The sequence below is a fragment of the Gracilinanus agilis genome, chromosome 1 (assembly GCF_016433145.1).
Source record: "Gracilinanus agilis isolate LMUSP501 chromosome 1, AgileGrace, whole genome shotgun sequence".
Classification (NCBI taxonomy): domain Eukaryota; kingdom Metazoa; phylum Chordata; class Mammalia; order Didelphimorphia; family Didelphidae; genus Gracilinanus; species Gracilinanus agilis.
In genome coordinates, this window is record NC_058130.1 from 332,702,603 (window position 1) to 332,728,280 (window position 25,678).

General features: G+C 39.0%; 1 protein-coding gene across 3 annotated transcripts in view; it reads right to left on the bottom strand.

Moving 5' to 3' along the window:
* RASGRF2 (Ras protein specific guanine nucleotide releasing factor 2) overlaps positions 1-25,678 on the bottom strand; it is a 337,564-nt gene that overhangs the window by 9,277 nt on the left and 302,609 nt on the right. For all 3 annotated transcript variants that reach the window (XM_044662962.1, XM_044662957.1, XM_044662951.1), the window contains exons 20-23: positions 6,060-6,120; positions 4,932-5,035; positions 1,371-1,455; positions 444-641 (exon numbers count right to left, since the gene is read on the bottom strand). In XM_044662962.1, coding sequence (XP_044518897.1) covers positions 444-641; positions 1,371-1,455; positions 4,932-5,035; positions 6,060-6,120 — 448 coding nt within the window. The remainder of the gene's footprint in view (positions 1-443; positions 642-1,370; positions 1,456-4,931; positions 5,036-6,059; positions 6,121-25,678) is intronic.

A 25,678-nucleotide genomic window follows, 5' to 3' on the forward strand; every position in this document is an offset into this window, starting at 1 on the left:
TTGACCCCCATTGCCCACCCTTACCACTCTTCTACCAAGGAGCCAGTACACAGAAGTTAAGGGTTTAAAAAACAAAAACAAAAAAAATAGACTAACAGCAGCCAAGTGAGCTTTTTTGGAAGCTCGCTGAGCCTAGGGATTTGTAGAAACATGTTCTAACCAATGAAATTAGGTTATCTTCACCCAAAATTTCTGTGAATGTTTTGCTTTAAATTATAATTTTTCCTTAAAATTACTGGTTTGAAAATGAAGAGAAGAGAAATTAATTAATGTCAAGAACACAATAATTACTCAAGTGGGCACCTCACATTGGCAACTGCACTGCTCACTTTACTTAATGAGTTCCTAATTAGTTTTATTTATCTTGGCACTCAGTTCAGGGGCTTCTACTTCTTAAGAGAAAGTCATCTTTGGAATGATGTCTGCAGCTCATCTTCATTTACCTGTTTAGAGACTTTGGCCCAGGTTTTCTTCAGCCTGTAGATTGCACTCCTGTTTAAGGCGGAGGTGATTTCCAACACTCCATTGTAGTTGTGCATGCAGCGACAGATATCAGCAACAGCAACCCATTTCTCAATAGAGTTGGCCCGGGAGCTGACATCAGCATAATTCATTATCTGGGAGGCCACAAGGTTACTCATCTAACACAGAAAATCAAGAAGAAATGAGACTTAAAGGGAAACATTTGGGAGAAACACATGTGTTATTTAACACAGACAATAAAAGGGAGATGATAAATGCCTTGATAATACTATTTGCAATGCAACTTTCTGCAGTTAGTTAAGCTCTGTAGAAAAATTAACTAATGAAACCTCATGCATCTCTAGACTGGGGAAAGGGAAATTCAGTTATAGCAGCTTTCTGGGCGGGCCAGTGAATGGGATATTTTTGTTGATTATATATAGCATACAAAGAATCCCATTTAACAGAAAATAGAAGATGATAAAATATTTGTTGTTCAATTGTTTTTCAGTTATGTTCCACTCTCTCTGACCCCATTTATGGTTTTCTTGGCAGTGGGACCATTAAAGTGGTTTGCCATTTTCTTCTTCAATTCATTTTCCAATTGAGGAAATGGAAGCAAACAAGATTAAGTGACTTGCCCAGGGTCACAGTGTCTCAGGTTGGATTTGAATTCAAGAAGATGAGTCTTCCTGAATCAGGCATGGCACACAAATACTAGATATTAAGTCATGAAACTGAAAGTAATTGCATCCTTTTGTGCTTTTGGAGGATTTTAAAGTTAATTTTAACATTCCATCACTTCTGGATTTTAAAAAAAAGCATTTGTTTTAAAGGAGAAATTTTATACCCTGACATTCATATTCCTGGAGCATTTCCAAAGTCCTTTACTTTTTATGATTACTCACATCATTAAAGTGCTGGCTGGTTTTCATAATGTAGGGTGTTCTTTCATTTTTATCCAATTTCATCCAACCCTGCCCAAGAAATTCTCTGAAAGATAAAAAAATAAACAAACAACAGTGAAGGTCAATTAGCTTTTTAAAAATATAATAGTAATGATGATACTGGCTCATACTTATATAGTACCTTATTCATAAAGTCATTTCTAATGATTAATTTTGATACTGTTAAATTTATCAAAACTTCTAGGCACTGTCCAGGATTAATATGTCCCATTTTGGTTTTATTGAATACCTTAGGAGATTTCCATTCTAATTCTGACATTAATAATAGCTCAAGGGTTAAGTGATCAAGTTTTACCACCTCAGGGTCAGTAAGAGAAAGATTTTTTTTCAGCTTCTCATTTTTTTATACAAATGTTTGCACTTTCCCTGTCCTGGGATCACTACAGAGACATCTCTGATTGCTGGGAAAGACAATATAAATAAATGGATAGAGAATCCAAGTACTGTTGCCAAACTAGAAATATTACCATGCAGCTAAGCTTTAGGTAAGTCAGAGACTTGGTGTGAGTTCCCCAAACCTGGCACATAGACAAAAAATTGCTAATCCTGAACAGTTTTTTTGGTTTCTTTTCCTCTTATCTGTAAGAGGGATGTCCCACATTCCTCAACCCCAATTAAAGCAACTGACAAGATGCTCCATATCCTGATAACTTTATTAAGGAAAACATCTCTTTGATTAAGTAATGGAATCAATCAAAGGACTAAACTATGTGTAAACTGAATAAAAGCAGATGATGAAGTGGGGGCAGCAGCTAGATGGCTCAGTGGATAAAGAACCAGGCCTGGAGATTAGAGGTCCTGGGTTTAAATATGACCTCAGAAACTTCCTAACTGAGTAACCCTGAACAAGTCACTTAACACGCATTGCCTAGTCCTTTCCATTCTTTTGCCTTAGAACCAATACATCATATTGATTCTAAGATGGAAGAAAGAAAAGAAGAGAAGGAGGGAGGAGCTGCCACAGAGCAAAGAAATGTCTTGGGGCTAAATGCAGAGGATTGGTTGTGCCTTGGCTTGGGTAAATAGCAAGCCAATTTGTAAATTGGCATTATAATAACAGGATCACCTAATAGTGGAGCAACCAAGTCTCCAAGAGAAGATCAGTGGGGGAGGAGTAGGAGAACTCTCTTCTCCTGTCTCCTTCCCCAGTGATGGAAAGTCATGGGACATTTGGAAAGCTGAAAGAATTGGATTTTCCCATTTGTTTTGATGGTGATGTCTCTGGAGCAGCAGTGGAAGACGGCAGCATGTGCACTGGGAGCCAAGAGATATGCATAAAGACAAACTAGACTAGTGATGGCGAACTTTTACCCCACACAGGGTAAAGCACTCCCATTGGGCTGCTGGGCAGAGGGGTGAGTGATGTGAACAAATGTCATCAGGCACAGTGGAGAGATGTAAGGGAGCAGCTCTGCCCAAGTACCTCTGCCTTTTAAGTAACCACCTGGGGTGGGGGGGGGGGGAGCTTAAAGCTCACAGAGAGTGTTCTGTGTGTCATCTTTGACACCTGTGCCATAGGTTTGCTGTCACTGAACCAGACACAGAAGAAAGGCAGCCCTCACAACTCTACAGAGAGCGACAGAGACCAAAGGGAAACCTCCTGAGTTCTCCACAAAGGGAGAAGACTTCCAATAATTGAGACAAAAGGGGAATAAGCATTTATATAGCACACACTATATGCCAGGCACTGTGCTGTGTTTTTTACAAATATCTCATCTGATCTTCAAAACAACCCTCTGAAGGATGTACTGTTAAGCTCCCCATTTAACAGAAGGAAAAACTAAGGAACAAAGAGAAGTTAAATAATTTTCCCAGGGTCACATAGCTAGTTGGTGCTTGGGCCAATTCCCTCTCCACTGTCCGACCAGCTGCATAAGAAACTGTGATTTGTCCCTTTGTCACTTGTGTTTTTTATAAGCTTGAATCCATTTCCCCCAGGGGTCCTTTGTATGCAAGAATGGGTCATATTCTTGGAAAGGAGTGTTTTTGCTATAGCATCTCAGGAAACACTCCTTTTCAAAAGATAATTAAGGGGCAGCTAGATGGTGCTGGGAATAGAGCACCAGACTGGAGGTCAGGAAGATTTATCTTTATGAGATGAAATTTGGCCTCAGACATGTACTAGCTGTGTGACCCTGGGCAAGTTACCATATGCCAAAATAATAATAATAATAATAATTAAGTCTGGTTGGTAGTAATCAATGAGGGCTCAAGAGCAATAATAGTAGAAAACCATCTTAGACTTCAGGGGGAAAAAGTAGTTAGCTACCCTTTGGGCACCTGAAATGCCAGGCTGAGGTGTTGGGGAAGTAGGCTCATAGTAGGTGCTATATCTCCTTCAACATCAGGGCATGCCAAATCTGGTAGAGCTGTGCATCACTCAGCTGGAACCATTTAGTGTCTTATTTGCCCAAAGCCAGGGTCCTTCTAGGTTAACACTTCCTGAGCCTATGAACTCATTCACATTTTCACAAAAGCGACTCTTCTGATGCTTAGCTCAGTGCCTGGCACAAAGTTGGCACTTAATAAGTATTAATTGACTGATTCTTTTATTTTTTAAACCCTTACCTCCAATATTAGAATCAATACTGTGTATTTGTTCTAAGGCAGAGGAGCAGCAAGGGCTAGGCAATGGGCATGAAGTGACGTCCAGCACAGGAGTGTATGAGGCTAAATTTGAACCTAGAATCTCCCATCTCCAGCTTAGCTGCTTTTTAAAATAAATTTTTTTGCAGTGCTCATTTATGTTGCCAATTATGTAGATATATATGTTACACACACACTAAAGTTAAGCTTCTGGACTTAGAACTGAATTCTCATCCTCTTGCTTCCCCAATTCCCATTGATTGACTCTTGCAAAAATATCCTCTAACCCAGAGGTGTCAAGCATGCAGCCTGCAATACTCCCAAGTGCTTCCCAAACCAGGTTAAAATGTAATTGGGAAATATTTAACAGGATAAACAAAAATACAGTAACCCAGATGGTATTACATTTTAATACTAAGCCAATATGTAGTCCACAGAGGTCCCTAGGTATGGACTGGTGGTCCCCATTTCTATTCGAGTTTCACAGGACTGCTCTAATCTGTTCTCTGTCCTGGTTCCCAGGTCCATCCTTTTTTGGTTTGTTTGTTTTGCCTTGGGATAGGGGTAAGGCAAGAGCAAAAACTACAGAAATTCTGGCAGTGATTCAAGTGAGTAAAAAGGGAAGAGGCTATTAGCCCAGAAAGCGAGGGAAGGACCACTGTGGAATGTGAAATCTAGGGACAACTGCACAGGAGAAGATAGAGAAACAAGGAGTGCCTGGAGTCTCTGGTGTTCAGCATCTCTCACACAAGAACAGGCTCAGAAAGACCCTTTGGGAGAACTGAGTTAATGTATAAGCCTGCTCCTGCGGAGGTTACCCACACAAAAATAGCATTGGCCTCTCAAATAACTAGAGGGAAGGATGCCTGCCTAAAGGGCCACTCCAGAGTCTCGTGGGTGGGGGAGGAAACTTACTCATAGGGGATGCTCCTGAACACTATGTGGTCCAACAGTGTGATCTGCTCAGCAAGTTCCATGGCTGACAGGGTTTCAAAGCATTCTGCTTTAGGACAGTCAAGCTGCAAGAAAGCAAGAGAAATCCAATATTAACTATATCAACATTTCCTTAATCTTGACATTGGATAATAGAACTTGAGTCAGAAGACAATTCACAGCTCATTTCATAGATGAAGAAACAGAGACCTAGAGAAGTTAGATCACTTAGCCAGGTTCATATAGGTAGTAAAGGATCAGAGGCATGATTTGAACCCAGGTTCTTTGTTTCCAGTGTCAGTGCTGTCCCAGACTATTGAGGACATGCTGTCACACTTCACTTTTTCTATGGCAAAACATTAGCTTCCTGCTTTCATTTCTGAAAGAAGTAGGTTTTTTTGTTTGTTTGATGCTTTTTAAGAAAAACCTTTACTTTCTCTCTTAGACTCAACTCTAAGACAGAAGAACATCAAGGGCTAGGCAATTGGTGACTTCCTCACATGCCATACAGCTAGGAAGTGTCTGAGGTCAAGTTTGAACCCAGGTCCTTTTGACTCCAGGTCTGACACTCTATCCACTGTGCTTCCCAGCTGCTCCTGAAATAAGTAGGTTTTAAAAAGACCCAATTCCTCAAACCCTAGCAGTAATCATTGAATATAACTCATCTCTGAGCCTGAATCAGAGACAGTGACAAGTTCATTTTAGAGAATAAACCCACACGATAGCATCTCATATTTAGAGAAGGTATAAGGTTTGTGAAGTGCTTTTCTCCTTTTTTTTAATTAAATTTTTTCCAATTAAAATACATGCTTATTCATTGAAAAAAATTTAATTAAAAAGAGAAAGCAATTTGTAAACCTTAAACCATAAAACCTTCCTCCTGCTGCTCCCACTGAGAAAGACGAAAAGAAAAAAACCTTCATAACAAATTGAAACTCTGTCCCCCAAAGTTACTAAAGCATGCATACCCTTTGAGCTAGTAATGGCTTTTTTAAAGAGCATATAGTCTATGTAGCTAATTAAATGGTTACATGGTAGTAACAGGTAACTGACTGGTGCTCAGAGACTTAACCTACTGTGATTAGAGGATAAAATTGTGGACACACTCACCGTTTGGATTATGTCCTCCATTTTGAGGTGGGTGTCATCTTGATCATCTTGAGAAAGGGCCCTAAGAAAAAGACCAAAATATCTTACATGAAATAAAATTTTAACTATGGGCAAGAGAGAAAAGTATTTAAAATACATTTCCATTTCCTCCTGTGTTTACAGGCATGTAAACTTAAGTCCATGAAGCTGGGTAGGACAAAAGGGTTTTTACTAAACAGGTGTTGGTTGTATTACTGTAGGGAGGTTTAACTTACACAGTCCTATAGAGTTACCCTCATCAGAAATGGGAAGAATCAAGATTGTGTTTATTGTCAACCTCAAAATTTCAGTGTCATCCTTGGCTCCTTCATTTCTCTTACCCTCCTCTCCATCCTATGCCCAATCAGATGAAAAATCTTGTCATTTCTACCTCTTAATTTTCTTCTTTCCATTGACACAGCCAGTACCATTAATTTGGTAACTCATCACCTCTTATTAAGATTTGTGAAAGGGAATTCTTTGTTCTCTTTTCTGAGTTTACATTTATAAAAGGGAATTCTTTATTCCCCTTTCTATTTTGAGTTAACACTTCAGTTGACATTAACTTAAGTACCCCAACTTAGATTGTGAAGACAGGATTAACTCTCCTTTGTCTACTTTTGAATTGAATAAACAAAAGATGGAACACCCTACTAGGTGAGAGGCTAGGAAGGTACTTAGAGAATTTACAAGTCACTTACTTAGAGAGCTCCACCCTTTTAACTCAGTCACAAACTTGTGAATCTTATGATCAGAGTTTACGCCCTCAGAAACTCAATCAGTCAGGAATCTGTGAACCTTTTTGATGAGTATTCACCCCTCCAGTAGGTGAGAACTGGTTCCCATAAACACTGCCCCCGGGCAGGGCTAGACAATTTGGAAACTATGATTGGCCCCTGTGAAGAGGGGCAGGGACAAAAAAGTCACCATAAAAGCCATGAATCCTTCAGCTTGAGTCAGTCTTATGTAGACAGTCTCCAGACTGAAGAAAGTCTTCCAGGGAGCTTCGCTGGAGGCTGCTTGGATTATGGGCTTGGAGCTCAGTTTCAACATGGACTCCTAGACTACTTAGTGGGGTAAGTGAAAGGCTGACTCCTTTCCTAGTTTCTGGAGAGCCTATCTTCCATCTTGAAGGAAGCCATGTGATTACTCACTACCAGCCTTCCTGGTTGAGAGCTAATTAGTCTCTGCCTGGATTAAGACAGGATAGATAACCTCTCTAACTCCCTCACATTTCTTTTCTTTATTGTTTCTTCTCTATTTGTAAATAAATTTCTGACTGGAGATATAATAAATATTGGTGACTACATAATTTCATAAAATTATTGTCCAATCATTAAATGTAACCCTTACATTTCAATGCAGTATCATACAATTTGGTGTCCCTTGCTTCAAGTCTTTCCCTTCTTTACCAGCCATCCCCTTCACAGCCACTCAAGTGATTTTCCTTTAGGATAGACATGACCATGTTGCCATGTTGCTCAGAAAACTCCAACAGCTCATTATCACCCCCAGGAAGAAATACAAACTCCTTGGCAGTTAAAAAGTCTTTGAAATTTAGCCCCATTCTGTCATTCCAGCCTTATTGGGCACTATTCAGTCAGTCAACAAGTAATTATTAAGTAAGTGCCCGCCCTGGACATACAAAGTAAAACAAAAACATGGTTCTTATCCTCAAAGAGCTTACATTTTAATGAAGAATACAACTGTACTAGAAGTTGAACACAAAAGATATACATAATATAAATGGAAGCTAGGGATGAAAAACATATTCTCTTCAAATTTATAAGAATACAAGGTATTGCCCAACTGACAAATAGTCAAAGGATATGATAGGCAGTTCTCAGATTTAAAAAATTGAAACTATCTTTAGTCATATGAAAAAATATTCTAAGACAGTATTGATAAGAAATGTAAACTAAAACATCTCTGAGGTACCACCTCATCTCTATTAGATTAGTTAAAATAACAAAAAGGAAAATGATAATTGTTAGACGGGATATGGGAAAATTGGGATACTAATAGCACTGTTGCTAGAACTGTGAACCGATAGAACCCTACTGGAGAGTAATTTTGAAACATGCCTTAAAGGGCTATAAAACCCATACCCTTTAACCCAACAATATCACTACTGGGTCTTTGTCTCAAAGACATACCCTTTTCCTGATACTCTGCTGTGTCCTGAGCAAGGCTTCAAAGACCACAAACTTGTCAATCCTGATCCCATTTCACAGCTCTGACTCTTGTTCCCCTCTCCACCCCCAACTTGACTCACAGACAATATGCAGAGTCTAGTCAGCAAATGCAAAATGTTGTTTTTTGTCCTTCATTTTTAAAAAGGTCCAATGACATGAGGAGTGATGTCTAGACTTTTGAGTAAGTGAAGTGAGGCAGAGCTGCACAGTCATGAGCCTCACATTTTCTTCCAGAGTCATCCAAGTTCAGTTTTAAGACAAAAGTCAGGAAGACTGGTGATAGCCTGGATATACTGGATGACCTTGGTATCTTTGATGTCTGACCAAAGTCTAAGTCAGTGATGTGAACCTTTCAGAGATCAAATGCCCAAACTGCAACCCTCACGCCATATACGAGCCCCCTGCCTCACCTCAGACAGGGGAGGGAGGAAGCATTCCCATTGGGCTGCTGGGCAGAGAAGCAGGTGATAGAAGAAATGTCTTCAGGCACTTGTGGAGAAGGGGAAGGGAGTAGCCCCTTCTGGCCCACTCCACCATGTGTGCCAGAGGTTTGCCAACATGGCTCTAAGTACTCTAGAGCACCTACTTCAGCACCAGCTTTCATGGCCACTGGAACAAACTGTTCTCATATGCCTATTTTGAGGTGAAGAAGTCTTTCTCTACTTAGGGTAGAAATCCCCCTAACCTATTGATGTGTTTGTGGTTCATCATTTACCCAGAACTGTAAAATAAGAAGGAAGGAAGGGAGATTTTTTTCTTATTCTCTAAAAGGGCACATTATGTCATTAGACACTCAGACAGCCTTAGGGAGCAAAGCCTGAGAATGAGAAAAATGAGGACATCAACAGATACCCCTCCACACACTCTTCTTTCCAATCAAACTAGCCTTCTTTCTATTACACACATACATACATTCTCTCTCTCTCTCTCTCTCTCTCTCTCTCTCTCTCTCTCTCTCTCTCTCTCTCTCTCTCTCTCTCTTATGGCAGCTGTGTGGAGGATAGACTGAAGAAGGAAGACATGAGAAACTGGAAGCCTATGCAATAATTCAAATGATTGGTGATGGGGTCTTGAACTTAAGTGCCGTGGCTATGTGAAAAAGAGAGAGGTTGGATATAAGAGATTCTCAGATCTTGGTGGAGACAGCTCAAGATCCTAAACCCAAGAGCCTTGGGAATAGCAGTGTTCCCTAATCACCAGACTTGTTTCCAAACTCGCCCCCTCAGCCATCATTGCATAGAGAAATCATTGCAGGGAAAGGTCTTACTTTCCTCATCACCATCAACAGCTACTGACCAACTGTCACTAGAAGGCAGAAAAGCGCAAGAATCCTGGGAGTGGCTACATCCCCTAGACCACTGGTTTTGCTTTTAGTCAGGTCCTCACAGTCATAATCCAAGAAAGCAAATCCTATGGAGAAGGGGCCAAGCCATCCCCACCAACTGTTAACCATAGGACAGGCCATGGGACAACCCTGAAGTAAAGACAGGAGGTGACATGCCAGTCAAACTACCACTACCACCATGGCCACTGTCTCTTTTCAGACTCTGATGGGGACAGCCCAGGGCCAAGAGTCTGGGGACTAGTTCTGCTTCCAGCCCAGTGCCCTAGCCATTATGCTAGGAAGCAATCTCTATGGAGATGCTCCTGTAGATGCTACACCCACAGTTTCTGAAGACCCAGAAAGGAAAATGCTTGACAATAAAGTCCTATTAAATGGGTCAGCATCAGAAACTTAGGGGCAGCTAGGTAACTCAGTGAATAGAGCACCAGGCCTGGAGTCAGGAGAACCTGGGTTCAAATCTGGCTGCAGATACTTTCTAGCTGTGTGAAACCATAAGAAATTTATGTGATTTTATCAATAGAAATAATAATAAAGAAGAAATATAGCATCTTCTTTGCTATTGTCTCCTGAAGACCATTGGCATTTTTTATTGTTATGATGATAATGCACCCATTTTGTTCTTCTCACATTCCTTTGCTACATCATTATCACTGCCTTTCTCTTTTCTTGCAACAACTGCTTTCTCTAAGGCTGCTTCCTCGGTTCATAGTGTACGAGGTCTAGCACCTTGGGACAGGTATTCTTCCATTTTTGACAAGTTTGGGGACCTACTAAACTTGGCACAGTCATGATCACAACATCTAGCCTTCACCTTATCACTGTATCTACTATTGTTGTCCCTGTTGGTATTATTGGTGTTACTATTGTATCTGGAATTGTAGTATGTATTCCTCCTGTTGTTATTGTTATTATTCCTGTTTCCAAAGTTAATCTGGGACTTATATCTACAATCCCTTACCACATGGCCAATTTTTGAACAAAGGAAACATCTCTTAATTTTGTTGGTAGCACTGCCACTAGATTGTCTAGGCCTGCACACAACACTATCCATCTTGGAGCTAAAACTTTCCAAATGCATTATCCTCAGTAGAATATTAGCTCCTTGTGAGTAAGCAAGGGCTGTCTGACTTTTCCCTTAGAAGCCCCAGCATTTAGTACAGTGTTCTGCTCATAGTGAGCACTTAATAAATGTTTAATTTATTCACTTATTAGTTAAATTTTTTTGAGTTGTAAATGTCAGTAAGTCTGCAGGCTATGTAAGGACAGAATGAAAATAATACCAAAAATGTGCTTAAAGAATCTCAAAGCATTATAAATATAATTAACCATCATAAGAATATGATTGCATAATAACCAAGCTTATATATGCTGCACTGACTAAGCCATAGAAAGTATCCTGCTATGGTATAAAGAGCAATGAATGGGACATAAAACTTGAATTCTAGTTACGTCCAACTCTTTGAGACTCCACTTTGGGTTTTCTTGGCAAAGATATTGGAGTGGTTTGAAATTTCTTTCTCTAACTCATTTTACAGATGAGGCAAACAGGGCTAAGTGGATTGACCAGGATCACCCAAAGTAGAAAATGTCTGAAGCCTGATTTTGAACTCTTGAAGGTGAGTCTTCCTGATTCTGAAAAGCTAGTGAACAATTCTAAATGGAGGTGGACTCAGATTTCTTTGGTCCTGGGGTGCCTCTATACACGAGATATTCTAGATCAGTGGTTCCCAAACTTTTTTGGCCTACTGACCCCTTTCCAGAAAAAAATATTACTTAGCCCCCTGGAAATTAATTTTTTAAAATTTTAATAGCAATTAATAGGAAAGATGAATGCACCTGTGACCATCACCGCTCCCCTGGATCGTTGCAGCACCCACGAGGGGGTGGTGGCGCCCACTTTGGGAATCACTGTTCTAGATGATACAATTGCATCATGGTAATTTTGGACTTAAAATGAGGAAGTTCACTTTCTGATAAGATAGATTCAATTTGCATGGTATTGATTTTGTTGAGGTTCCAAAAGTCTAGCTTTTAGGATGTGAGTCTGTTTCTGCGAAAGTTAGATGTATTGGTGGTATACCTGCAGTATTTGGCTATGTAGCTTATAAAAGTACTCATAAATCCTTGAGAAACTAGGATCATGTATCTAGAGTTGGAAGAGTCCTTAGAGGCCACTGAAACCAACTCTTTTCATTTTCCAGGGGAGGAATCTGAAGTCAAGTGAGTTGCCTAGAATCACTCAACTAGTTAGCAGCTGAGGCAGAATTTAAACCCAAGTCTTCTAAACTCCCAGTCCAGTACCCTATCTATTCACTTTATACTTGCTTTCAGTATAGGAATTCTGAGCTAAAATAATGATATTTGGAGATCCATACGCCATCAAAATTTGCCATAGGGATAAAAGGTACATCTTATATGAAAGTCCTTTGTTATATGCTATGCTAATTACCATTACTTAGATGAATTAACATTCATTGAATGCCATTTCTTCCTGACCTCTTTTCAATCTCTTACTGTTGATAACCCAGTTCTCAAGGATACTCTCTCCCTCCTTGGTTTTTATTGATACTTCTCTTCCTTCTCTTCTCTTCCTATTACTTTGTGTTTTTTTAATTATTTTTTTATTTTGAATATTCTCTCCTAGTTACATATTTCATGTTCTTTCCCTCTCCCCCAATCCTCCCAACCCCCCCCTTAGCCAACGCACAATTCCACTGGGTTTTACACGTATCATTGATCAAGACCTAATTCCATATTATTGATAGTTGGACTAGAGTTATCATTTAATGTCTATGTCCCCAATAATATCCCCAACAGCCTATGTGTTTAAGCAGTTGTTTTTCTTTTGTGTTTCTCCTCCCACAGTTCTTCCTCTCAATGTGGCTAGTTTTCTTTCTCATAAGTCCCTCAGCCTTGCTCTGGAACCTTGCATTGCTGCTAGTATAAAAGTCCATTATGCTCAATTGTACCACAGTGTATCAGTCTCCGTGTACAATGTTCTCCTGGATCTTCTCCTTTCACTCTGCATCAATTCCTGGAGGTCTTTCCAGTTCACATGGAATACCTCCAGTTCTTTATTCCTTTGAGCACAATAGTATTCCATCACCAACAGATACCACAATTTGTTCAGCCATTCCCCAATCGAAGGACATTCTCTTATTTTCCAATTTTTTTGACACCACAAAGAGTATGGCTATAAATATTTTTGTACAAGTCTTTTTCCTTATTATTTCTTTGGGGTATAATCTGAGCAGTGCTATAGCTGGATCAAAAGGCAGATGGTCTTTTAAAGCCCTTTGAGCATAGTTCCAAATTGCCAGCCAGAATGGTTGGATCAGTTTACAACTCCACCAGCAATGCATTAATGTCCCAATTTTGCCACATCCCCTCCAACATTCATTACTCTCCTTTGTTGTCATTTTAGCTAATCTGCTAGGTGTGAGGTGATACTTCAGAGTTGTTTTGATTTGCATTTCTCTAATTATTAGAGATTTAGAACACTTTTTCAAGTGCTTATTGATAGTTTTGATTTCTTTATCTGAGAATTGCCTATTCATGTCTCTTGTCCATTTATTCATTGGGAGATGGTTTGATTTTTTGTACAATTGATTTAGCTCCTTGCATATTTGAGTGATTAGACCTTTTTCTGAGATTTTTGTTATAAAGATTTTTTCCCAATTTGTTGTTTCCCTTCTAATTTTGGTAGCATTGGTTTTGTCTGTACAAAACCTTTTTAGTTTAATGCAGTCAAAATTATTTATTTTACATTTTGTGATTTTTTTCTAACTCTTGCTTAGTTTTAAAATCTTTCCCTTCCCATAGATCTGAGAGGTATACTATTCTGTGCTCACCCAATTTTACTATAGTTTCCTTCTTTATATTCAAGCCATTCACCCATTCTGAGTTTATCTTGGTGAAGGGTGTAAGATGTTGATCTAAGCCCAATCTCTCCCATGTTGTTTTCCAATTTTCCTAGCAGTTTTTGTCAAATAGTGGGTTTTTGTCCTAAAAGCTGGATTCTTTAGGTTTATTGAAAATTGTCTTGCTGAGGTCGCTTTAACCCTAGTCTATTCCACTGATCCTCCTTTCTGTCTCTTCACCAGTACCATATTGTTTTGATGGCTAATGCTTTGTAGTACAGTTTAAGATCTGGTACTGCTAGGCCACCTTCCTTCATATTTTTTCATTATTTCCCTTGATATTCTTGGTCTTTTGTTCTTCCAAATGAACTTTGTTATAGTTTTTTCTAATTTAGTAAAAAAGTTTTTTGGTACTTTGATAGGTATAGCACTAAATAGGTAAATTAATTTGGGTAAGATGGTCATTTTTATTATGTTAGCTCGTCCTGTAAGAAAAGATAAGTAATGGGGTCACCAGGGATATTAAAATCAACTATGGGGTTTGTGGGAACACTCTCTGGGATGTAAGAGAGACTAAAACTGGACACTGAAGTCTTGTACAGCTACACCACTCCCAACTGAGAAAATAACAGCCAACTGTCACTCTGGCCAGAGGCCTTGAATTAACTGACAAGGTAACAAGGTGAAATTGGGTTTTAATTAGAAACAACTAAAAGGAGGGTTAGGAATGACTACTCTAAAATCTTAACACCTAATAACAAAACCCAAAGGGACAGGGAAGGACTTATTCAACTACACTCATTTAAGCTATCTAACTAGCAGGGCCCAAGGAGCTATACTGGAGTCTCTGGGTTTCTGCCTCAAACCTGGAACCTGCCAGGCTTGAGTGCAGCTGGGGCTTTTGTGGCTTTGGGATTTCTCACTGCAATCCACTGATGATGTCTGGATGCCAGGAGCTACAGTTGTCTCAGGAACCAAGTAGTAAGGGGTTTGCTTGAAGCACTGTCCTCTTCTCTTGTTCTTTCCTTAAATGCCACACCACACAGGATCCAGGGGAAAACAGGGTACAAGGTGTCCTTTGCTCTGAGGTCTCCCAAGCTGGCAACAGTTTTTGCCTACCCCTCATGGAGTCCACACCCAGAACACAGATAGACTTCCTCCTCCTTCATTCCAACCTGGAATTCCCAGCTCCAGCTCCTTCCTGCTAGGTACTTCCTAATCAATATATAATCAATACCTAATAACTAGCTAATCTAATCTTACTCATAACAGTCCTACCCATGAGCGATCAATGTTTTTCCAGTTGTTTAGGTCTAGTTTTAATTGGGTGGAAAGGCTTTCATAGTTGTGTTTGTATAATTCCTGTGTTTGTCTTGGCAGATAGATTCCTAAGTATTTTATACTGTCTAGGGTGATTTTAAATGGAATTTCTCTTTCTAACTCTTCCTGCTGCGATGTGTTGGAAATATATAGAAATGCTAATGATCTTCCTATTACTTTGATTGATGCTGCTCAGGTTTTTTGTAGAGATATCATGCATATCCTGCCCTCTATGTATGGGTATCCTGGACCCTTTTCTCTTCTCTCTATACAGACTCTTAGTAATGTCATCAGCTGCCACTGGTCCAATAATTATTAACTCTACATAGATGATCCCAAATCCACCTATCTATCCCTGATTATAGTTCCAGTCCTACATCTCTGACTACCTGCTGGGAGCCCCCACTTTGATGTCCTCTGAGCTTCTCAATGGAAAAGAACTGTCCAAACGTGCCTGTCCAAAATAGTCAACTAGGTTTGTAGCCTAAGATTCAGTCATCCTTGACTGTTCACTATTAAATCATCACTGACATATAAATAATTGCCAATTCTTGTTGACTCTGATTCCCCCAAATCTCTCGCCTCTGTCCCTTCCTCTCTACTCATATGGACAACACCCTAATTTCGACCTTTATCACCTCTCATCTGGATTAACTGTAGTAGCCTCCTAATTGTAGTCCTTGTTTCCAGTCTCTTTCCACTTCAATGTATTTTTCATAAAGCTGCCATATGTATATTACATTGTAGGTCTGACTGTGTCACTTCCCTATTCCAGAACCTTCTGTGGTTCCATTACGTGTCTGGGACAAAGTACAAACCACTCTACTTGGCCTTTAAAGTTTATCACACAAACTGGCTTCAACCTATTTTTCCAGGCTGATTACACAGTAGTCCTCCTAATGTACTCAATGTTCCTGCCAAACTGGCTTTCTGGTTGCTCCCCATACATGATGTTTCATCTCTAGTTTCCATCTCTACTTCATTGCTCAAGCTGTCCTCTCATGCCTAACTTTTACCTTCTGGAATGTGTAGCTCATATGCTTCTTACTTCCTGTAATAGGCTTTTACTGACTCCTCCAGTAGCTAGTAATCTCCTATTCCATGAATTTTCTTAACAGCGGTTGAAGGTGAGGAATATCAGGTGGGTATCCAGAGGTATCTTTAAGAAGTCTGAGGAAAGTCTGCAGCAAAATGGTGGGATTTGGCACGACCATCTATGGAAAATTAGGAGGACATAGGAAAGATGCAGGCCAGGAGAGAAGTAAGCATTTTTTCAGCACCTATTATTTTCTCGATGCTGTTCTGAGGACAGGATGGTAGGTATGGATCATTGCTGGAGGTAACTCACAAATCAATGAGATCACACATATATTTGAGGACCAAGTTCTCATGATCACCACTTCCATCTCTTCTGCAAGTATATCCAAGGCTATGTTATTAGATGGTGGTTACATTATTCTTGGTATCGAAAAGAATTTATAATAAAAATCCTGGTAGTTCTTTTCCATTGAGCATGGGGAAAAAGGTAGAAGTTTGATTGGACAGGCTAAAGCTGATATCTGCTTCTATCAAGTATCTCAAGTAGAATAGGGTATTGAATGATTTAGGAAATGTATTTTTTAAAAAAAATAGCTGGGTCAAATAGGTCACTCCATGGATAGAGAGTCAAGCTTGGAGATGGGAGGTCTTGGGTTCAAATCTGATCTCAGATACTTCCTAGCTGGGTGACCCTGAGCAATTCACTCAACCCCAGTTTTCTAGCCTTTATTGCTCTTCTGTCTTGGAACTAATACTTGCTACCTATTCTAAGCCAGAAGGTAAGGGTTTTTGGTTTTTTTTTTTTACATAGCTAATTTGTTGAGTCAAATTCTCCATATGTCTAATGTATTTCCTATTTGTGAGCTATGCAAATTCTACTGGTACCGGGAATATTTTGGCATGGGCCTAATAGAATGTTTGCTAATACCAGAGGTCAGAAGTACCAAACTTATAGTTAAAATAAACTTTGACTTTCGGAGAGAAATATGTTCTCAATGGTGTCAAGCTTGTTTTCTGGGTCTTTTAGGTTAAAGGACAGAAAAATATACATTGCAAATATAGGGCATTCCAAAAGTCTATTCAAGGCTAAAACAGCACTAAGATTTTTGAGACACCCTCTATTGTAATCTGTGGCCCAGATTCCCATATTCTGGGTTTACAAGAACTAGATTCAATCTCAGGAGCTGCTCCAATATCCTTCTCTTTGGCTTGTGTCTCCACCCAGGATATCCCTGAGACTCAAAATCTGACTCATTTTGTCTCTACCCACACTTCATCTGAGAATATCAGAATATATCTCATGTCTAGGCCTCCAATGATGTGGACAAAAGAGTCCCAGTGCCCATGTAAGCATTCAAACTAACAGTTTCTGACTAATGGTAGCCTTATTTCACCCCAGAGAAAAGTTGAAACATAATAAAAGTCTCAAGTAAAAGTAGACTTATGGAAAGAAGTCTATTAGTCCAGAGCCATTTACTAGTTTGGGAAGCAGCAAGGTTTAGGAGAAAGAGTACTGGATTTTGAGTCAGAAGATCTAGTTTCAAATCCTTGTTATATTTTAATTAATTATATAAACTTGGGTAAATCATAATTTCCTCTATGCCTCACTTTCTTCATGCATAAAATGAGAGAATAAAATTATGTGATTTCTAGGTCTAATTGTTATTATGATTCTGTGGTGATGCTTTTTTATATTAGGCTGGGTCAAGAATTTAAAATCTCACTATTCTCTTACCCCAATAGATTTCAAGATCATTACTATCCTATAACTTTGCCTATTAATCATTATGAATATTCAAAATAATAGTGGCAATAATATAATGCTTTAAAGTTTCCAGATTTCTTTACAAATATTATCTTATTTGATCCTCACAACTCTTGGAAGTAAGTACTATTGTTACCCCCATTTTACATTTGAGGAAAATGAGGTAAACATAGGTTAAGTGACTTTCCCAATGTCAAACAGCTAATAAATCTCTGAGGCTAGTTTTGAATTCTGGACTTCTCATTTCCAATGCTCTGTCCACTGCATCATATAGACGCCTCAAATGGTTTTGTTGATTCCACATTGAGCCTTTGCAAATTTTGCAGTAATTCCTTTTCTGAATCTTATCCTTCAGTAGAGAGGTACCTTAAAGGTTAGTATTTTTTTTGTGGTTTTCTAAAACTAAATCAGTCTCTCCAATAGATTGAAAGATTTGGAGATTACTATCAGGCAATCTTTCTTTGTGGTATTTTTAGAAATGCAAAGGTCTTGCAAAGTCATCTATATTCACTCTGTTGTCTTTTGATTTCAGTTTGCCCAAACATGGATTCCCAATTGCTGAATAGCTTACGTGATTTTCATTGGAGAATTAATGACCATTATATAAGTAAGCTGTGGTGAGATGGCCAAGATTAAATTATCAATCACTGTATTGTTATATGGATCCTGACGTTCTTTTTCCTTTCAGAGCTTGACAATGGACTAATCAACCTTGAACATGGAAAAATTCACTAGAAAAAGTATCTTAGCTGTATTATCATTAATAAGTAATAGTTCTTGTCTTATTACCATATGATATTTGATGTCTTCTTCAATGATTAGCATTCCATCCTATTTTCTTTCAGGGCTGAATTTAACTAATATAGGCTATGTGTTGTACGTGTCATATGGGAAATACTTTGATTTGAATTTACTTAACATTCATAAGCCTTATTTCTTTGCCGGACAACTTGCTCAAGTCAAATTAACAAGAACTTATTAAGCATTTGCTGTCACTAGGGAAACAAAGGCAAAAATATAGTCCCTGACCCCAAGGAGCTTACCTTCTGAAAGAGAAGACTATATATGAGCAACCATATTCTTATAAGATATATACAGGGTAGCTGAAAGATAATCTCAGAGAGAAGTCATTAACTATGAGGGAGTAGGGATGAGGAGGGATTGCAGAAAAGACTTCTTAAAGAAGGTGGGATCTGAGCTGAGCCACAAAAGAAGTCAGAGAAACCAGGGATCCTTTTTCCTTCTGAAGAGTAAGGATCTCTTCATTTTTGCCTAATTAAGGAAAAAACTCACCTCCAATCATCTTCTGGCAGTGATTAAAACCTATTATAATACATGATCAGTACTCAGCAGCCATCTGACATCAGGACACACAGCCAATAGCCACTGCCTCAAATCTGAGCCCATCTTTGGTGTTTGTAATGGTTAGAATGGATTTGACTAAGTTATGAGTAAAAAAATGTTGTGGCCACCATTTATAGAAATTAACCCTTAAGTCACAAGACTGTTAATAGCTCTAATAGCTTTATTGTAGTAAGATAAAGATAATAAGAGAGGGAAATATAGAAAGGAGGTAAAGAATTACCTAGCCTAACAACCAAAAGCCTAACCACCCAGAGTCTGTCTCCAAATCTCAGCCTCAAAAACAACCCTCCTCTGCTTCCTGCCAGGTCTCACCTTATATGCCATTCCCTTCACCCACTAGCTCTCCTATATCACCTACCAGGAACCAATCACAATTCCTCAATTAGCCTGATACCACCCAGGGGGGCAATGCCTGTGGGATCAATTCCCTGGGTGCTGGTTGACCCAAATTTAAAACAAATGGAAGGGAAGTCTGATTGATCAAATCAAAATACAAATTCCCTTCTCACAGTCCCCTCCCTCTGTGATTCTATTGGGAGATGAGCATGTTGAAATCTCCACAACTGAGGGTCTTGGGAGATTAACATACCTAGTCTCCCCAATGAATCATTTCAAATAACCAATGTATATCTCTCAGGATTCTCCCACTAAAGGTGTATAAAGCATTGCCTTTTCTAAGGGGAAATTACAGCAACCTGGGAACAAGAGAGAAAGAAAGAAAAACTAAAGAAAACAAAAACAATAATTAATAGACACACTGACAAAAAAAAGCCAATTGGGGGCATTCCCCTTTGGCATAAGAATTTACATTTAAAATAAATGTGTTCAACTCCCTTCAGATCAATTCATTCTGGATTTCTTGATGCACTGCGTGGTTTCTGCAGGCATCTCCAATGGCACCTTCTTCAAAAAATTCACTTTCCCAGTTCAAGGTGCTGGTGAGTCTCTTCTCCTAAAATTCCTCCAAAAGATTTTCAAACTCTGGATTTTAGGACAACTATACAATTAAAACCACACAGTGTTATCTCTGCTTCCCTTATGGACTGACTTCATGTTCTCCCAGACTCCAGACCTTGCCAGCCTGGACCAGCAGTGCAAGCCAGATACCACCTGGCCCCTGTTGGCTGCCCTCATCCCTGGCTTGGCATAATGAATTTCACATAACAAGCATTTAAGAAATATCAAATTGAAATGAAGAACAAGAACATACTTTCTCTTTAACCATAAAAATACTTAATAACAAATCATCCTGTCTAGTATCATTTGGGGGAAGGATTTCCACTGATGACATTTATTTATATGTTTATTGTTAATATGAAATCTTGCTGTCAATCAATTTTTTATGTGAAAATTTTTCACAGCCTCTGAGAAAGATCCAAGTGTTCTTTCTTTCTTTCTTTCTTCCTTCCTTCCTTCCTTCCTTCCTTCCTTCCTTCCTTCCTTCCTTTCTTTCTTTCTTTCTTTCTTTCTTTCTTTCTTTCTTTCTTTCTTTCTTTCTTTCTATCTATCTATCTATCTATCTATCTATCTATCTATCTATCTATCTATCTATCTATCTATCTATATTTGTCTCTCTGTCTCTCTATCTCTCTGTGTCTCCTTCTTTCTAGCAAGCCTGGGTCTCAGGGTACAAGACTCCAAGAGGAAAAAAGGTCTGGCCTTGTAACATTATACTATGAGTGAGAGTTCAATCAATCATTATATATTCAAGTAGTATAAGATCATGGGTATGAAACCACTTCAACACTAGGTAGGATTATGAGTTCCTTTGAACCAAGTAAGTGGAAGAGCTGCTAGCATTACATTTGAAACTTCTCTGTTATACTAGCTTAGGAGTTCTTAACCTTTTTTGAGTCATGGACTCAAAAGTTTAGGTGGTGAGTAGATGTCTTAGGTACAACCCAAGTACAGTCATGCCCTCAAAGGGAATTCTGGTAAAGCTTATGGACCCTTCTCAGAATAATATTCTTAAATGCATAAAATAGGATCACACACAGGAGTGCCAGGGAGACCAATTATATTCAAATAGAGTTATCAATGTTTTTTCTAGAAGTTCACAGATTCCAGGTTATGAACTTCTGATCTAGGTTCATATGGGAAGCTGGGAAATTAATGTTTCCTTGTTGTCAAAGCTCAGGCCCTTCCACGTGGGAGGAGAAGAGTTTACAAGGTATTAAGGAAATGACTGTTGTTGACATTGTAACATCCAGCCTTCTGGTGTTCAGTGTCCCAAGAATTCAGGCAGCATTCGGTAAAGTCCAATGCACAAGATTTTTCCCAGGGATGAAACAATAAAATATAAACATCATTTGAAGTAACCAACTCACCAGAGCTACATTTCTCTGCCTCTGTTCTCCCTCTGGACTTAAACTGATCTAAGATCTCCCTATTCTTATATGCTGCCCACCTATCTGCATAGCTTAATTATATTATCCCCCAACTGGGATATATATTGGACAGTTAAGTAGGAGATCTGATACCTAAAAGTCTTGGGTATAATCTTAATAGTTTAAGTATGAATTTGATGTACTTTTTTGTGTTGTGCTCCTATGTGAGACAAATATAACACAAAGGTAAGATTATAGCTTGTTTTGCTAATAACCTATACGCTAATAGAAATACAATAGACTTTTATTCCTCAAAAGTAGTCTAGAACTTCATATAACACTTTAGACGAATATGATGATGATAAAACCAGCAAATGTCTATATTATGGCCCAACCCACTGTGAAAGGCAGAATGGCAGGATGGTTATTCCAGAAGAAGGCAATCTTTACTGGATGCAGACTACAGCAGCTGAGGCATCCATAACCAAGAGATTAGAAGAGAAAAGATCTGGTCTGATTCTAGCACAAAAGTCTAATTCAGAAAGGGAGACTGAAGTCACAAGTGAATAGAAGAAAATGCACAATACAACAAAGAAATATGGGTAAGAAAAAGCCATGAGGTTAAAGGAAGAAGAGAAAAACTCTACAAGGACAAGTGAAGACAACCAGAAATATTAAAAATTAAGACTTGTGGCCTTAGGCGAATTTTGATAAAAATTTTTGATTAAGAAAAAATCTTCCAGATATAATGGGATTTTCAAATCTTTCTCAGAATTTGTAGCAGCATTCTTTACTTATGTCTTGGACATTTTTTTTTGAACCCTTACCTTTCATCATAGAATCAATACTGTGTATTGGTTCCAAGGCAGAAGAGTGGAAAGGGCTAGGCAGTGCCAAATGACTTGCCTAGGTCCACAGGAAGAGTCTAAAGTCACATTTGAACCCAGGACCTCCTGTTTCTAAGCCTGACTCTCAATCTGAGCCCCTTGTCTTGGATATTTTTATGGTTCTGTGTCCTTGGAATTCTTATCCTTGTTCATTTACCTGAACCATATTTTAATAATTGGTTTCTACAATAAAAACTTCATTAGCTATTTCAAGCTAGCATCTGGGCTTAGTCTCAATAGGGCCATGTGGCCTTGTTGACATATGTACTCCCTCCAAGGAGCCTGTCTATATCTCATCAGCTCCTTCCAGTGGCCAGAAGTAGACGCATTCTTCCTGATTTAGTCTGAATTCCCTTCGAAATCCTGCCTTAAGCTACTGTTTTCTGGCTGAGTGACACACCATCAGCCCAAGCCTTAAGAGCAGAGCAGAGATGAGATATGAACAGAAATCAAACTGTTCTCAGTTCAAGTTCTTCATTTGCCCACTTCCCCAGGTCTCCACAGAGGAGAAATAATTCCAAATCCCCTAACTACAGTTCTAGCGTATTATTAGACCTACTTCACATTTAGAATGGCAAGAGATCATTTCCACCAAATGAGGAAAACTGAGGCCAAGAGTGGGGGAAGTAATCTTATAGGTATTAAAAGGCAGAGTTGGGTTTTGGACCCTGGCTTTCTGATTCCAAATCCAGTCCTCTTTTCATTGCATCATACTAGCACTCAAAGGAGGGGGTCACTCCCTCAAAAATATAATCTCACATCAAAGGAAATCAAAGCTTGCTTGCTTGCTTTTTTATAGTCAATTTTTTTTTCATTTTTTTTGATGCAGAAGTTGAGGCCCAGAGGTCAAGTGACTTACCGAGGGCCATATTTTTGAACCCATGCCTTCTGACTCAAGAGTCCAAGGCTCTCTCCATTATATCACATCTTTTCTCTTTAGATTGAAACAGCTTTGAATCATTGTTTTCTGAGTATCATATTTTAATTGCCTTTTCCTCACTCTCCTTTCCTTCCCCCAAAATGTCTTCTAGGTAGATGTATACTGATAGAAATCACCAACTAATCTAGTCTTTTCTCAAAGAGATGTTTGTGATCTAACCAGCCTAAAATATACTTAACTTACATTCTGTTAACTGTGCTGGGGTGGAATACTGTTCTAATCTCTTCACATTTCCAGCTCACTCTTTTCTAAAAAATTGTTCACCAAAGTTGATTAGTTCACAAATTAAAATTATGGGACATTTGATACCAAAAAATTGGTCCTAAATATACAGAGATAGCTTTCCAGGGATTTTTCCAAGACCAAAAGCTTCATTTCTTAGTCTGAAATTATATCCTGACAATAGTACACTAAGAAGCTTTTTGCTCCTGTGAGTTTTTCACATCTTAGCAGGATTTGAATGAAATCTTTGTACCTATAGCAGTTGTGGTACTTAATAAATTCTTGATGACTGACTAGCATAAGGAATTAAAGGACAAAGGGTATGAGGCAAACTGGGTTGGTTAACTGGGAAATCAAAGGACCAGAGTTGGTATTGAGCAAGGGAGAAGATGGCAAGATTTAATAAAGGTACAAGGCAGCTATATATAAAAGGGAAATGGTTTACAGCTTAAAGGAGTCAGAGGCAGAAACCCATGGAAAAGAAACAAGGTTCCTTGGAGTAAGAGTTGACACCACAACATTTTCTTGGAGCCAAGGCTAGAGAAGTCAGAGGAAGTCAATCATGATTGTTCCAACAAATCTCTTAGTTGCTGCTGCCTTTAAGTCTGGTGTTTCTGATTTGTCCACTTAGCCCCATCAAGCCTGGCCAATAGAATCCAGAGTTAGAAGGTTTTCTCTCATTTCTAGCCAGTTTCTATGGGTCAGGTTCTAGGTAAAGGGGGAAGGGGAAGGGGAAAAGAGTCTAATTGGGCAGGGACTTGGGGCTTGATCCTTCAGCCTCTTCTTCATCACTGGCACTGCTTGTTGAGGCTAATTCAGGGACCCTGTTATAGCATGAGCATCATCAGGCTGTCCTGTGCTTCTGCTAAAAGACTTTCTGGTAACCTTGTAATTCCCTGTCATACATCATCAAGAATCACTTCGGTTCACACTGAACTTGTCTCCCACACTCCCTGGGACTCTGAAACAATGCAATAGCAACAAATGAAAAATGCTGACATGCTAACCACAGAGTAGCTTTTCTGGTCAGGGCACGCACATTATGAAATCTATATACACACTCAACTTACTCATGTTTAAAAGATTCTGAAGCTAAAAACCAGACTGGCTCAAACCCATTGTACCCTTGCACACTTTTTTTTAACACACTTCATTACCTCTTTCTAAGTTCACTGTAAACCACCCCTGTGGTCCTGCCATTATAGGCTAACAGTCCCTTTAAAGACTCTTGAGAAGAAGCATGTTGTACTGCCTAGAGAGCTAAGTGGTGAAGTGGATAAAAGATTGGACTGGAGTCAGGAAAACTTGAGTTCAAATTCAGCTCCAGATATTTGTTAGTAGGCTAACTCTAGGCAAGTAACTTAATTTCTTTATGACTCAGTTTCCTTGTTTGTAAAATGGAGATGACAACAGCACCTAACTCAGAGGGTTGTTGTGAAGATAAAGTGAGATAATACTTCTAAGGCTCTTTGCAAATCTTGAAGTGCAATATAAATGGGAGGAGAAAAAGGAGAAGCAGGAGAAAGAGGAGGAGGAAGACAAATAACAAGTGAACAACTTCACTGGGAGTCAGAAATTCAAATGCCAGTTCTGACACTTCTTAAGTATGTGACTGTGGGGGAAGTTATATACCATCCCTGAGCCTCAGTTTCCTCATCTGTGAAATAGAGAAAATACTTGCATTACTTTCCTTACAAGGTTGCTGGAAGAAAAGAATTTGATGAACTTTAAAATGCTATACAAATGTGAGCTATTATCATTAACTGATGAGGCTGATACCACTGAGGAGAGAGCTGGTAATCAGCTAAAATGACATAAGAAAAGGGATTTAGATTAGATAACTCATTATAACAAGGGCAGTTGGACACTAGAATGGGTTTTACAGATGGCTAAGGAATCTCCTTCTAACTATTTTAAAGAATATTTGTCTGGAATAGCAGAAATAGTGTGACTGGCATTGATGGGGGTAGGGGGACTGCCATGAACCCCAGAGAGCTCTCTTTATGATTAGTTAGTTCTGTGATTATCTAGTTTATATATATTACATCCAGACACATTTTGCTTTGAATAATACATACAATATCATAATTCCTAATGTTCTAAGACAGTTCTAAGCAGCTAGACACTAACTAACACTGTACAGAGTGATGGGTCTCAAGTCATGAGAAAGTCAATTCTAATCTCTGACACTTACTAGCTGTGTGGCCTGGGCAAATCGTTTAACCTCACTCACCTCAATTACCCCAACTGTAAAATCAGGATAATAAATCTCACAGGATTGTTATAAGGTCCAGATGAGGTAATATTTATGAAAAGCACTTAGCACAGTGCCTGGCA